The sequence below is a fragment of the Neolamprologus brichardi genome, chromosome 7 (assembly GCF_056152115.1).
Source record: "Neolamprologus brichardi isolate AB-2024 chromosome 7, ASM5615211v1, whole genome shotgun sequence".
Taxonomy (NCBI): Eukaryota; Metazoa; Chordata; class Actinopteri; order Cichliformes; family Cichlidae; genus Neolamprologus; species Neolamprologus brichardi.
Genome location: NC_142110.1, coordinates 30,069,996 through 30,084,128, shown reverse-complemented (window position 1 = coordinate 30,084,128; position 14,133 = coordinate 30,069,996). Strand labels below are relative to the sequence as shown.

The 14,133-nt window shown below is 40.8% G+C and overlaps 1 protein-coding gene across 1 annotated transcript; it reads left to right on the top strand.

The window, feature by feature from the left end:
• Positions 1 to 680: 680 nt before the first annotated feature.
• wdr91 (WD repeat domain 91) lies at positions 681 to 13,718 on the top strand. The gene is made up of 18 exons (XM_006782114.2): positions 681 to 965; positions 3,188 to 3,324; positions 3,534 to 3,713; positions 3,793 to 4,000; positions 4,117 to 4,199; positions 5,194 to 5,303; positions 7,916 to 8,087; positions 9,012 to 9,203; positions 9,383 to 9,555; positions 9,661 to 9,715; positions 9,819 to 9,914; positions 10,268 to 10,362; positions 10,750 to 10,903; positions 11,834 to 11,942; positions 12,059 to 12,171; positions 12,287 to 12,394; positions 12,597 to 12,686; positions 12,799 to 13,718. The coding sequence occupies exons 2-18, from the start codon at positions 3,202 to 3,204 to the stop codon at positions 12,961 to 12,963; spliced, it is 2,226 nt and encodes a 741-aa protein (XP_006782177.1). The 5' UTR covers positions 681 to 965; positions 3,188 to 3,201; the 3' UTR covers positions 12,964 to 13,718.
• Positions 13,719 to 14,133: the final 415 nt, after the last annotated feature.

Sequence of the window (14,133 nt, the reverse complement as noted above, 5' to 3'; positions counted from 1 at the left end):
TTGCTTCGCGTGTTACCACGGTAACCGCGTGACCCCCTGCGTATGCGTTTGCTCTCTGGGACTCTAGGTGTTAATAGGTTTTGTGGTTATTAAAATGCATACATATTTTACATTTTAAATGTTTTTAATTATTTGTTTTCATGCTTTCGTTTTTATTTCCTGTTTTTCCTTCAAGTGCTCTCCCCCCCCTCTCTCTCTCTCTCTCTCTCTCTCTCTATCTATCTCTAATTTTTTAAATATATATATTTTTAAATATTGTAAAATATTGATTATACAAATATTACTATATCATCATAACAAATATTACTCTCTCATCATAATGGTGTATATTTAAGAGGAAAAAAATGTAACTTACAGAGGCTATAAAGAAAAAGTCCTTTGTCTAAATTTTCACTTTAAAGTCATACATTTGTAGTAATTTTCGGATATTAAAGACACATATATACAAGACGAAATAACTGTGATTTTATTTTCCAGTTGCTTTTAACACTTTTAACAGCTGTCTTTTTACTCCAGCACGTACACCAATGCTAGTTCACTTTTAACTACTAGAAGGGGTAACATTTAGAGAGGAAAACACACACAAAAATGCAACACTCTTTGTAACATTTTTGCAGGTAACAGCTGGTATATCCGGCACAGGTGTATTGAGACGTGCTGACCGATAGAGGGCGCGCAGGTCGCGCAGTGTGCGGCTGCGTTATACGTTAGCTCATCACATGACTGTCAGGAGGAAAAATAGAGCAGGAAGAGTGTTTTCTTTCTCTTTGTTGTTGTAAACATTTAATTTTCACAATAAGACGGAAGAGCAGTTTTGTGCTCTGAAGATTCATGGATCTAAAAAAGCGCAATTCTGTTTCTCGGTGGTGACGGTTCACTTTCATGGTGCTGAAACCAAAGAAAAGACCAAGCCAAACTTCGCCTTAAATTTGCTTCATTTAAAATAATCTGGATTATCCTCCGAGGTACGTAAATGTTAAGACGTGATTTTATGACTTATTATGTTATAGCATAATGAATGTTAATTCTGCCTGCATTTGGCCTGTTTAATGTGAGAGATTTTGTGTAATAGTGATTGTAACGTGTTCCAGTCGATTGTTCTGGTGGCACACTTGATGCTAAAATGAAGCTAACTGCAGTTCCTGCGTCTCTTCAAATTTACAATAATACATTTTCTGAAATCAGTCAATGTTGACATCGTTTGATGTTTGCTGGGATGGATTGCGAATCTGAGTTTAACCTTACATTTGCCGTGTGTACCAGAGATTTTCAAATCGAGTCTGGCCGAAGTGTTTTTAGCAACAAAAAGCGGTGGAGGAAATCCAAATAAAACCATTACATTTACAAAAATGATACTTTATATTCTGCTTCAGACTTTTAAGGATCTAAAGTACACTTTCTTTTTTCTTTTTTATAACTATCAACGTCCCGCTGTGGATGCATAACGGTGATCTAATGTTTTAAGTTAGCGGTCAGTACATGAAGAGGAAGTTTTTTAGGGGAATTATTGCTAATGGAGTGAACGCTACTAAAGTTTAAAAAGAAATTGAGCAATATTACCTCTTACCTTCTTCATCATTTAGTTGAGAAAAGTGACATTAAGTGGGTTAGATTGTCATGTTAATATTGTGATGTCAGTGTTTTGAAGTCTGTTAAATAATCGCTGACATGCAGAAACTAAATACATTTACTCAAGTGGCTCTACCTGTTTCACAGCTCAAAATAATCCTTTTTTAATTTTACTGTCTACAGTTTCATGTCACTTGTCTCAAACAACCTGCTTTAGCTCCTCCTACTTTAAGCCACCTTTCTTCTGATTGGCTGTCTTCTGTAAACAGAAATTCTGTGGCGAGATGACTGGAAATAAGGAAAATAGGTCCACTTAATTTACTAAAATGTGTAGGAACTTTATACTGAGTAGCGGTGAAAAAGAGAACATTCTGTCTGCTTAAAATAATGTGTGGAAACTTTAAGGTGGTCTGAATCCTTTCTTCATCTACCTTATTTCTAAACATTTTCATGCAGTGATGTTTATAGATTTTTATTCTGAAGAAAATGTATCCGCACACTTGGTAACCTCAGTATTAGCAGAGGTTGTAAACTAATGTACCAGAAATAACCCCCTCCAGACAACCCCCCCCCCCTCAAAAAAAAAAAGATCCCTGTGCAGGTGCATGATTAGTTTCCTGGCTGGCTGGCAGGCCACAAATGGTTCCTTCCTCTCACCCTCAGCAGCACTGGAGCTCCATAAAATTATGTGCTGAGAGCAGGACTGTTCTCAAATAATAATGCATCTGCCCACTGGTATGAAATCAACCACCTTTCACCTGGTATAAGGAGAGCAACTTTGAGCTGAACTCAGGAAACCAAGGGGACCATGAAAAAACAGCAGAGTTTTATTCTACCCTCTCAGTATGAATCGGGCCTAGGTAGAGAAGGTGGATAACTTCAAGTAACACACTGCTGAAGAAATCCCATCAAGGCTTCTACAACTTCAGGCGATTAAAGTACTTCAAACTCCTGCTCAGGGCGCTCAGGAATCTCTGTACTTCTGGGAAGGGTGCATCATTCCCTGGGCATGACCACTTATCCATCAGGAGAGTAGTTGATTCAGCTGAGGGAAGAGGATGTGTACTTCAGATGATGCAGATCTAGAGCCGAGAGGATCGCGGGAGATTCTTCCAGCCACCCTAACAGCTGACTGCCATTGGGGAGACACTACTGTGTGCTGTTTATGTGCTGCCAGCACAGAAACAATATGGAGAAGCTTTGATCTTCATGCTATCAGACTGCTAAATGAGACTGCCCTTTGTGGCTTTAGTCAGATCATTGACTACCAACAAATATGTGCATCCATTCAATCATTCATTAGCTCATTCATGCCTTAATAAATGAGCCCACACCACCCACTACCCACACATTACTCAGCTACCCAGTGAGATCAATGGTTTGAATGTCTGTCAGCTAATATTAAAAGAAAAAGTTGATTGGAATTCTTGTGTTTATGTCTTCTTCTTTATTTGTGTACAGCCAGAGTGCTGGATATTATACTTGTATAAATGTGTATGTAAGAAATAATCTTAAAACCTCAAGTTAAATGTCTCTGTCTTTATACTTTCAAAGAACCAAATGACTACAGTAGACACAAACTGAATAATCATAATAAACGCTGACTTGTTCCCTGTAGGGTCAGAGGTCACCATGGGCTCTGCAGTGGAAAGGACAGATGAGCATGTGAGGGAGTATCTGATCTACCGTGGCTTCACCAACACGCTGAAACATCTGGACAACGACATAAAAGCCGACAAGGAGAAAGGCTTCAGGGTATGAATGGCAGAAATGTTGTTGGATGTATTTCTGTTTCCTCACAACCTCACAGTAAAATAGTCACATCATTTGGAAGTTGGAGAAAGGAGCTAGCAGTGGTGTGAAGGGTTAACGAAAAAAGCTGCTATTTCAGGTTTTTGAAGAAGTTTCTTCTTTCAGCAGAAAAAGGAAACTGAATAACTTTTCATTATTTTTGTGCTGTGCAGGTGGATAAAATAATCGATCAGCTGCAGCAGTTTGTCCAGAGCTTTGACCTGGCTGGTCTGAAGGAATACTGGCTCTACCTGGATAAACGTCTGTTCAGCAGACTCGAGGATGTTTACAGATCCACCGTCAACAAGCTGAGGATCAGCCTGTACAGATACTACATCATCAACACCGTGCAGGTATCACCTCGTGGAGAAATCAGACATCCTGATGCGTGTTTCTGAAACAAAGATTTAAAAATCTATCTCGTCCTTCCAGAAAGGAAACCTGGAGAAGACTCAGGAGTTTTTCCAGAAGCAAGCGTCAGAGCTGCAGGGTCAGGCTGAGTGGCGTGATTGGTTCATCCTGCCATTTATCTCCTCCCCTGAGCAGAACCCCGCCTTCTGTCAGTACTTCTCCCGCCAGTGGTCTGACACCTTCCTGGTTTCACTGCATAACTTCCTGTCGGTGCTCTTCCAGTGTATGCATATCCTTGAGTTTGAAACACACAGCCAGCCTCAATATTCAACATGCTTTGACAATTTAGAGGTGGCCGCACTGATCTGCTGGAATTCAGTTTTCAGTCCTTAACTTATTTCCCACCTCAGCCTGTCCTCCTCAGCTTTGATGCTGAAGTCCAGAAGATGACCTGCCTGATGGAGGAGAACGAACAGCTCCGTCAGCTGGTGAGAGAGAGCATTTCATTTTAAATGAAATCTATTTTGCATGAATAATGCAAATGTAGATTTGTTCAAAAAAGCTACAACTGATCCCGTCATTTACTTTTAATCACCCATCATGTAAATTAAGTCTCATTATTTAGCTTAAAAATGAATTTCAATGGGTTTCCAAAAGTTCTGTTTACTTCTTAAAATCAAATCAAATCCTATTAATTCTCACTGTATTAATCCCATGATTTGGCCACCACTCGGTGCCACTTTATTAGGTACACCGTACTCCATTGAACCCCCTTTTGCCTTCAGAATCACTTAAATTCTTCATGGAATATTTGACAGATGTCCTCTGTTAGGTGGATATCAAGTGACTGTGGAGGCCATTTAGTATAGTGAACTCATTGTCCTGTTAAAGAAATCAGTTTGAGATGATTTGAACTTTGGAACATATCAAATTGTCCCAAAAACATCCATTGTAAAATGTTACATTGTGCTTGCGGAAATGGTTGACAGCAATGCTCAGGTAGGCTGTGGCATTTAGTTGTTACTAAAGGGCCAAAAGTGTGCCTAGAAAATAAATTCCACACCTTCCTATCGGCTTGAAGTAGCTGAGGCACTGACCTCAGCAAGACATTTCGATTGAGAAAAGCCACTCAGGATATTTTCTACTCTTCATCCCATTCTCTGTAAACCCTAGAGATAGAGGTTGCGTGGGAAACACACATTCCGAGTCAGTTAAAACCTATTTGTTCCTGATTCTGATGCTTTGTTTGAACTTCTGCCGGTCGTCTTGACCGTGTCTACGTGCTTAATTGCACTGAGTCGCTGCCATGTGATTGGTTTATTCCATTTTTGAACTAACAAAAAGTTGGACACTAGTACTTAAAAACATAGACTAAGTGTAAAAGTTTTTTCATGAAACAAAGTTTTAAAATGTGATGTGCTCCATGCTGAGCTGTAGTCAGGGTAGACGTTACGTCTGACCTGTCTGCTGTATCTTCGCCAGCTGTTCGCCCTGCAGACGGAGAGCCGGGATCAGAGGGATAGAGATGAGATGATCCACCACAAGCTGCCGACATACGTCCAGAACATGGACCGACTGGGAGACACTGAGCTGTGAGAGACTAACATCACTGTCTTTACTGATGACTAACCACAGCAAAGATGGCTGCCATTCTGTCCATTTTTAAACACTGCCAACATCATGTTTTTAACCATCAATAGTCAGCTCATTTCTAAAATGAATGCCATGCTTTAAAAATTACAAAGTATTTTTATGGAAAAAACTGGCGTATTGTGCTTGTATTTATCACTTTGAAACTCTTAATGTGTTTTGTGCTGTGAGTTGCAGATGGCAGCCATCTTAAACCTTAAAATATTAATCAAGATTTTTATCCATTGCAGCTTTGTGGTTTCCTTTGTTTTTATTTTGTTTCCTTAAGTTACATTTTAACACAAAGCACAGAACGAACATGGACTGATGTTAGCATGGTTCAGGCCTAAATGAGAACTAAGGTTATTGCACTTTTTGTGACAGTATTTATTTAATAAATGACGTAACCTCATATTTTCATATTCAGGCACTTTAAATCAAACAAAACTGAGTTATTTTATATTTATTCATATAAAAAAACTATTTAAAACCATATTTTAGCTAATGTATTGTGGCCAAAAATGCCAAAATATTTATGTTGTAATGCGGTTGATGTTTCACAATAAACAATTCACCTGATGAATTGTTCCATTGAGCCATTTTTTATTTATTTTTGTTAAACTTCCAGGCGATCGATAGACCGGGCCAGCAAATACAGTTCCCCAATAAACTTTAAAATACTCTAAAAAAAATAAATGTGATTGACAGAAGTATCTTTTAAGAAGTTAGTTAAAGCTCCTCATCTGGATCGTTGAGGGGGCTTGAATGGATGTGGGACCCGATCTGAAATGGACCCAGAAAAAACCCAAACTCAACGCACTTTTTTTTTTTTTAATGGATGCTAAGGGGTTAGTTGGCTGATGATGGCTGATGATAAGGCAACCTAACTTTTGCAGTAAGTGTTGTTAGACTTGTCAATTACACATTCATTATTTCCTCTTCAAATGAATAATTCAATGCATGATGGTGATAAACCCACCCACCAAGTATTATACACAAAAATGGTCTTGACAACAAACACATGGTGACCCATTTGGTTCTGAAGTGGACTGCAGAAGACCTCTAACAAGAAGCCCTTGGATCCATTCATTTTCTTCTGCTTATCCAGTTCAGGGTCGTGGCTGTGCTAAAGCCTGTCCCAGCTGCCATAGTGCCATAGGGCAAGAGGTGGGGTTAACTCTGGAAAGGCAGCCAGACTGTCCCAGGACCAACACAGAGAGACGGACAACGATTCATACTCACATTCATACCTAAGGTTTTTGCATTACCAATTAACCTAATTCCATGCATGTTTTTGGACTCCAGGAGGAAGCCAGAATTCCTGGAGAAAACCCACACAGATACTGGAAGAACATATAAACTCCGCACAGAAAGCCTGCAACCAGATTGTGGATTTGAACCCAAGGCGTTCTTGCTGTGAGGCAGCAGTGCTAACCGATGAAGCAAAATCCTCGTGGTTCTGAAGTGGATTTATGAAGACTTTTACCAGGGAGCACTGACTTGATTTCCTACTTTTTTGGAGTAACTAAAATACAGTAGACCCAAAAAGATCTTGACCCGAGATCACTGATAACAAAGCCACAATACCCCACTTGATTCTGAGTAATTGAGAAGCCTGGGGACCAATAAAGATCTCTAACAGGAAGCAAAGGAGCCCTGGCAACAAAGACTATTTCTCCCACCTATTCACAGGAAGAAGCAACACATCTTTGGCTGAGGATCTCAGACTGCACATAGGTTTTTTGACCCAAAAACCTATGTTTTTGGGCCCAAAAACAAAAAACATCTTGAAAATTGAAAAACCAACTGGTAAGCATAGTAGTCAGGGTAGAAAAAAAGAAGTTTTTTAGGCAGTCAAAAGTCTAACCTTATTTTTTACTTACTGAAAATATACAAGTTTTAATGACCTAAGTATCTTTGATAGTGATTGGTCCATTTATAGAGGTCTCTGTTGGAAGGTCATAGCAAGACTGGACAGAAATGGCCTGTCACACCTTGGTTTTGATATTGTGCAAACAGTGTTGTTGCTTCATAGTGAGAACTGCTCTTTAAGTCCAATGAACAGCAACCGGCGAACCAGCAGCACGGTCATTGAAATCCCACGAACTATTGATGCTCATGGGGTCGAAAGGCTTGCTGGCAAAGAGCTACAAATCATTGAAGACCTTGATGCTACTTTTTGTCAGAAAGTGTCAGAACACACATAGTACAGCTCTACTTGTTGCAAATGGACGTGTATAGCTGTAGACCAGTCAGTTTACACATGTTGACACCTGTCCACCAACGAATGTTCACCCAACTGGACAAGTGAGCAGCGCAAAAGGATAAATGCCAGATGCATGTTCATCATGTGCTTACAAAGGAAGAGATGGCAATTATGTGATCAAGACAAGTCGGCATAGCCATCTTCGGTTCTGGTGTTTATTGTGCTCACTTTAACTAACTATCCAAAAATTGTCGCAAAACTCATACCCTTTCATGGCAATGGCATTTGCTGATAGCTGTGGTCTCTTTGCTTGGATTCAGTGTAGTAGTATGCTGTTTTAAAACTTCCTTTCTTTTTTTCTCTTTGTAGGGACTTAGTGACGAGCCAGCGAGCTGTCAGCACTGCCACCACCCCTACCAGAAACTTCTTCTCAACATTCCTACCACAAGGCAGACGTACCCCAGGGAAACCAATGCAAGCCATCTCTGGGTCCTCACCAAGCCAGGCAGCAATGGGCAGGAAGGACACACTGAGTAATCAGGTGAGCACAAGGAATCGCCAAATTCACAGATTTAAAAAAGACCTTGACTCACAGACTGGATGGTTGTTTATTTAACAGAATTGGGTTTTTTGCAACTAGTGAGTCAGAGACAGGTCATCTTATGTTCAAAAGCTGATGATTGTATATGGAAAGTGAAAGACCCTTCACTTTAGAAATTTGGTACTTGGGACAGTATACCTTCTTCTGAGTTACCATCTCATCAGGAAGATGATAAAGACTAACAAACCCTAATAAAGAAATGTCTCCAACTAGTTGGACTTTGATGTCAGTTTCTAATGTTGCCCTAGTAGTCTACATAGTCAAATGTATGGGGTATCTGGTTGTTGTTATGGGCTATTTGGCAACAAGTACAACTGTTGTAAGAGCTTGGATTGTATTGTCAGTAACAAGTCAGACTTGTTCCTATTGGAACTTAGTTGGGGAAATTTGGACACCTCTTATGTGAGGTGTGTCGGGCACACACAGGAGACTCCCAACACAGATCCAGGACACACCAGAGAGGTCAAGTCTTTTAATTGGCTTGGGAAGATACAAAAAAGCTGAAGTCAGGAGTAAGGGAGGCCTAGGCATCTTTGCTTATACTACCAATGTGATCTGGACCCAGATTAGTGATAGGAAATGGCAAAGATTCATGATGTACAATGGGCGGTAACCAACCTGTCCAATAAGAGATGTGTGTTAAGGACTCTGCAGCAGACTAAACTTCACACTGACTCAGGATCGAGGCTTGATTGGGTTCATTGGGTGTGTCCATTAGTATAATAAATATTGGGTAATGAATTTGATATTTTAATTATTTTCTACCACAAAGTTTGAAAATCATTCCCTCAGAGAGTAATAGCAAGCTGCACTGGTGTTCCAGTTTTCTACATTTGCGGTTGTAATTTTTTCCATCTTTTTTAGCCTGTGAAATCTAAAGATGCAGGCCAAGTTAAGGAGGTGAAGCCAGCATCTACCCAGTCATCAACCAGTGAACCAGTGAGCTCCCAGTCCCAGCTGTCTACAAACCAGTCAGGGAACCAGAATTCGAGACACAAAAGAATCCAAGATCATGAGAAGGAGAGGAAGGAGCTTTTCTCCAAACCACCACCACAGGTATAGTTGCATCCTTTAGATATCCAACAAATGCGATGCCCTTAGTCTTACCTTACCTGTGGAGGTAAAGGTCAGCTATGTTCAAACAGTTTTGCGAGTGGTCAACCTGCACTTTGAATTAGTATGCCGGAAGACAATAATTTTTTGGTCTGGTGAGCCCTTTCATGTGTTATCTTCAGACATCAGAGAAGAAAGGGGAGCTGGGGGAGGTGGAGCCTCCCATGGAGTCCTCAAGTGAACCTACCGATTCCTCAAACAGCAGAAGCTGCGGTGCAAGCCAAGAGGAACCTCCCTTCATTAAACTCAGCCAGGAGGAGTACGGAGAACACCACTCGTCCATCATGCACTGCAGGTCTGTCTGTAACATTGTCACAATTCACCCACTTTAAGGATAAAAACAAAAACTCAGCCTTAATCATTTTTTTTTCCTTTCTGTTGCCCTTCGCTTGTTTTCAAGGGTTGACTGTTCTGGTCGCCGCGTCGCTAGCTTGGATGTTGACGGAGTCATCAAGGTAAACCTGCATTTCATAGTCTTCAAGCTACGGTATTCTAACGGCATATACTGACAGGAAAACTCATGAAAGACTTCTTCCTCTGCCCCTCCTACTCTGTCAGGTGTGGTCGTTCAACCCCATCATGCAGACCAAAGCCACCATCATGTCCAAATCTCCTCTAATGTCTCTGGAGTGGGCCACCAAACCAGACCGACTGGTAGCAGTGTTTACTTTCAGATACATTGATTTTATAAATATTCTGATAAGGTAACATTTTACCATGCACTAGGTCACCAATGATCCTCCTAAGGCTAGGGTTAGGATTTCGTTACTTGTTTTCAGACAGTTGTCTCTAGTGCAATGCATACAGAATAATTGCACTGCCAAAATTAATTTACAAGACTTAATTTGAAAGGTAAAATCTCTTAGTTCCTTGATATTTGCCTATTTAGCACTAGTTAAAACAAAAACCCAACCCTAAGCCTAAACCCCAAGGTTTCTTGTGACCTAGTTGATACACCAAACACATCTGTCCAGCAGTAAAATGTGTGTTTGCATGTGTGTGATCAGTTGTTATTAGGCAGCGGCGTTGGCACAGTACGGTTGTACGATACGGAAGCCAAGAAGAATCTCTATGAGATGAACATCGACGAGGCTCATCCACGGTAAACCTGCATCCTGGAGCTCCTCACTAACATAATTAGGACCAATTTTTGCCTCTTTGTTGGCTTTGTATTGCATGAAAGTGCCTCCTTGCTGAGACAAAAAAAGTGTCTAAAAGCTGCAGCTCAGGAACTCAGAAGTTTTTATGGAGCGCTAAACTGAAAATCTGATCCAAATGTGGTTATTTTTTCAGTATCAGTAATGTTGTTATGTGCCAAAATTAATGTCAACCCATCCGATAGTGATGGAGCTAAAATGGGCGGTGCTCTTTTATTTTATTGCATTATAATTTGACCAAATTGAATGGAACTACGTCCATAAACTAGATTTACTGTGTCTTCAACAGTCGAGGTCATCTCCATATGAGAATGTATTTTTCTGCCTTTCAGTATCTTGTCTTTAGCCTGCAGCCCCAGCGGTTCATCGTTCGTCTGTTCAGCTGCAGCTCACAGTCGATCTGGAAGTGGCGAGTCTGCTCCTCGACTTCCCATAACGGTGTCTGGTCAGCTGCTGCTATGGGACACCAAGACTGTCAAACAGCAGGTGGTTAACTGATCACTTAGCTAATATGTCTGCACATCAGTCCAAGACCAGGAACAGGAACCACTGGGTTTAAAGAATGTGTATTTAAAACCCCACCTGTAGCAGAAAACTGGAGCAATATAAACTCCAACTGCACAGACTGAGTCAAGGCGTCCAGTTCAGGTAGCTGACGTGAAGCCTCAGGGAGCTAGCAGCTCAGAGTGCAACCATGTGTCAATCAAAGCGGCCACACCCTTAATTTTAAGCTGCAATGGGGGTCAAAATGGTTTATGTATAAACACATTCATAAACAGTAGTGTTATGACCTTTAGAGGGCAAAGCTGCTTTTTAGCAGGCTGTAAATGTATTTATTTCTCCTGTAAAGCTGGACCTTTTACGCCGAATAAGTCTATGGCAGGGGTGGCAAACTCCAGGCCTCAAGAGCCGGTGTCCTGCAGGTTTTAGATGTGTCCTTGATCCATCACAGCTGATTTAAATTGCTAAATTACCTCCCCAACATTTCTTGAAGTTCTCCAGAAGCCCGGTAATTAACTAATCATTTGATTCAGGTGTGTTGACCCAGGGTGTTATCTAAAACCTGCAGGACATTGGCTCTTGAGGACTGGAGTTTGCCACCCCTGGTCTATGGGACTGATTCACTGCTAGAGTGAGCCTCCAGTGGACATGATTAGAGCTGCAGTTTTTGGCACTTCAGCCCTATAGGTGCTGCTTAAACTGTGTTTGCACATTTTAAACAGGCTACCTGACTGCTCTAGCAAACCTGAAACCTGTTTCCAATAAAGGTTTGGGTATAAACTCAACTTTTCCTCTGTTATGTGCCTGACTATGAGCTCCAATTCAGTTGCCTGACAGTTTCAGTTAAACTAGTTAAACTGCTCTTTTTATTTCCTGCCTGTAGCATAATCAAAGTTCTGACTTTCTGTCTTTCAGCTCCAGTTCTCTTTGGAGCCAGAACCAGTAGCCATAAACTGCACAGCCTTCAATCACAATGGAAACCTGCTGGTGACTGGAGCCGCTGACGGAGTCATCAGACTGTTTGGTCTGTATTCATACTCGATTCATCCAAAGATTATTTTCAAAGAGGATTAATCTGTGGCCTCTTTGCTGTCACTTGCCAAAGCCCAAGTAAGTTAAATACATTTCTGTCCTCTGTAGATATGCAGCGGTATGAGAGCGCGATGAGCTGGAGAGCTCATGAGGGGGAAGTTTACAGTGTGGAGTTCAGCTATGATGAAAATACCGTCTTCAGCATCGGAGAAGATGGCAAGGTGCGTGAAAGCCAGAACTAGTGTAGCTCCGTCTGTTCTCCTTATGTTACTCAGGAAAGTCAAGAAAATATGTGTGTGTGTGTGTGTGTGTGTGTGTGTGCGCACGCGCATGCAGTTTATCCAGTGGAACATCCATCGCTGTGGGGTTAAGCAGTCGGAGCAGATTTTACCTCAGGACGCCACCGGGCCCTTCGTCCTGTCGGGGTACAGCGGCTACAAACAAGTAAGCAGACCTGCTGGTTAATTTTCAAGACAGCATTTCATTTGATTTCATGACCAAAGCTCGGTAGAAAACATTGAATTCTACAAAGTAAATTAAACTTTGTTCATAAGAAAACATTTTTTATAGTTCAAAGAAGTAAAATCACCAAAGTGAACAATTTGGGGTGCTTTTTTTCTAACTTGGTGATATAATTCTTGTTCAGGTTCAAGTCCCTCGAGGTCGACTCTTCACGTTTGACTCCGAAGGTCAACACGTCCTGACCTGTTCTAGCTCCGGTGGACTTATATACAGAGTGAGTACACCTTCATGTCTGTCTGTCTGTAAGTAAGTAAGTAAGCAAGCATTCTTTAATGCTTTAAATGTGTTTTGTATTTTAAAAAAATTCCTGGTCCCCTCTCTTCCAGCTGGCCAGTGGGGAGTCAGCTCTGGAGAGGGTGCTGTCACTGGGGGGGCATAAAGCACCAGTGGTGACCGTCGACTGGTGCTCAGCAGTGGACTGCGGCACCTGCCTGACAGCCTCCATGGATGGGAAAATCAAACTGAGCACGCTTCTAGCACAGAAGTCCTGACTGGGGACCTAACGAAACTGCACAGACACACAAAGATGAATGGAAGACTCGAGGAATGTTTCATGATACAAACAAACCTGTTTTTAAATCAAATTAGGATTAAAATCTCACTGAAGGTTCCACCGTAGAGCTTGTTTCTTTTGTTAAAGCTGTATTTGTTGGTGTTTTCAGGCCTTTGGGGAGAAGAAAAACTCCTCAGCAGTCTCACAGACACTCAGCAGCATTTGAAGTGTTTGAGTCAACAGCACCTCGACCTCTTTCAGGTACTTGAAGTCGTTTCATGGAGAATTGAATACACCTTTCTAAAATGTCTTCAAGAACCTAAACAAGAAGTTCAGTTGCTTTCATCTTAAGACCTTTAGACTGCAATGATTAGGATGAGTGAGAGACGCCACTTGGATTGATCGGAATAAGAAACGTTCAAGTTTTTCTTATACGAGCCAAAATGTTACAAGTAAATATTTGGAGGACCACTCTGGGTTTTTATTCCCTTAACCTAAACCAAATAAATAAAATAATAATAGAATCAAATAAAAAAGGTAATAAAGTAAAAGAAAAAGACCTATCACAAGAGAAACTGTACACTGAATTTGTTTAGAAGTTTTATCCTGTATTATGTTTGATTTCATTCTTACAGATGTGTAGTGTAAATAACAGAATCATAACAATTTTGTACTTTTCTTTTCTTTTTGTTTCCAATCAGTAAATTTTCACTTTAGCTCTTTTATTTTGTTTGTTTTGGGCTTTTTTTAGTTTCAGTGTTGTTTTTATAATGAGGGCAAAGGCATGTGAACTAGCTACATGTACCAAAAACACCACTTTAAAAAGGTGGTGTCTGAATGACTCACAGTGACATCCGAAACACTCCCAGGCTTCCAAATGTTTGTGTTTACAAATGTGACCTATATGACTGAAGCCTAATTAATCTCTTATTCAGTTTAGATGTAATGAAATGTGACATTTACAGTTGTGGTCATAGGTTTCCACACAGTCATCATGGGAATGAAAGTCAAGGTAATTTTGGGCTTTTAATTAATTCTTTTTCTAGGGTGGAATGATTATACAGCATATATCTTTAATGACTTTAAAAAGCTCATATGTGTGAATGGGGGAGTGGTTGGTTGGCGATTGGTTGTCTCTGTCTATGTGTTAGCCCTGCGACAGACTGGC

Bases quoted from the DNA above. Each gene is read 5' to 3' on its own strand.
- wdr91 (XM_006782114.2), top strand. From the start codon at position 3,202: ATGGGCTCTGCAGTGGAAAGGACAGATGAGCATGTGAGGGAGTATCTG. The intron at 9,204-9,382 runs GTATAGTTGCAT...TGTTATCTTCAG, and splicing joins TCTCCAAACCACCACCACAG to ACATCAGAGAAGAAAGGGGA. The intron at 12,172-12,286 runs GTGCGTGAAAGC...ACGCGCATGCAG, and splicing joins GCATCGGAGAAGATGGCAAG to TTTATCCAGTGGAACATCCA.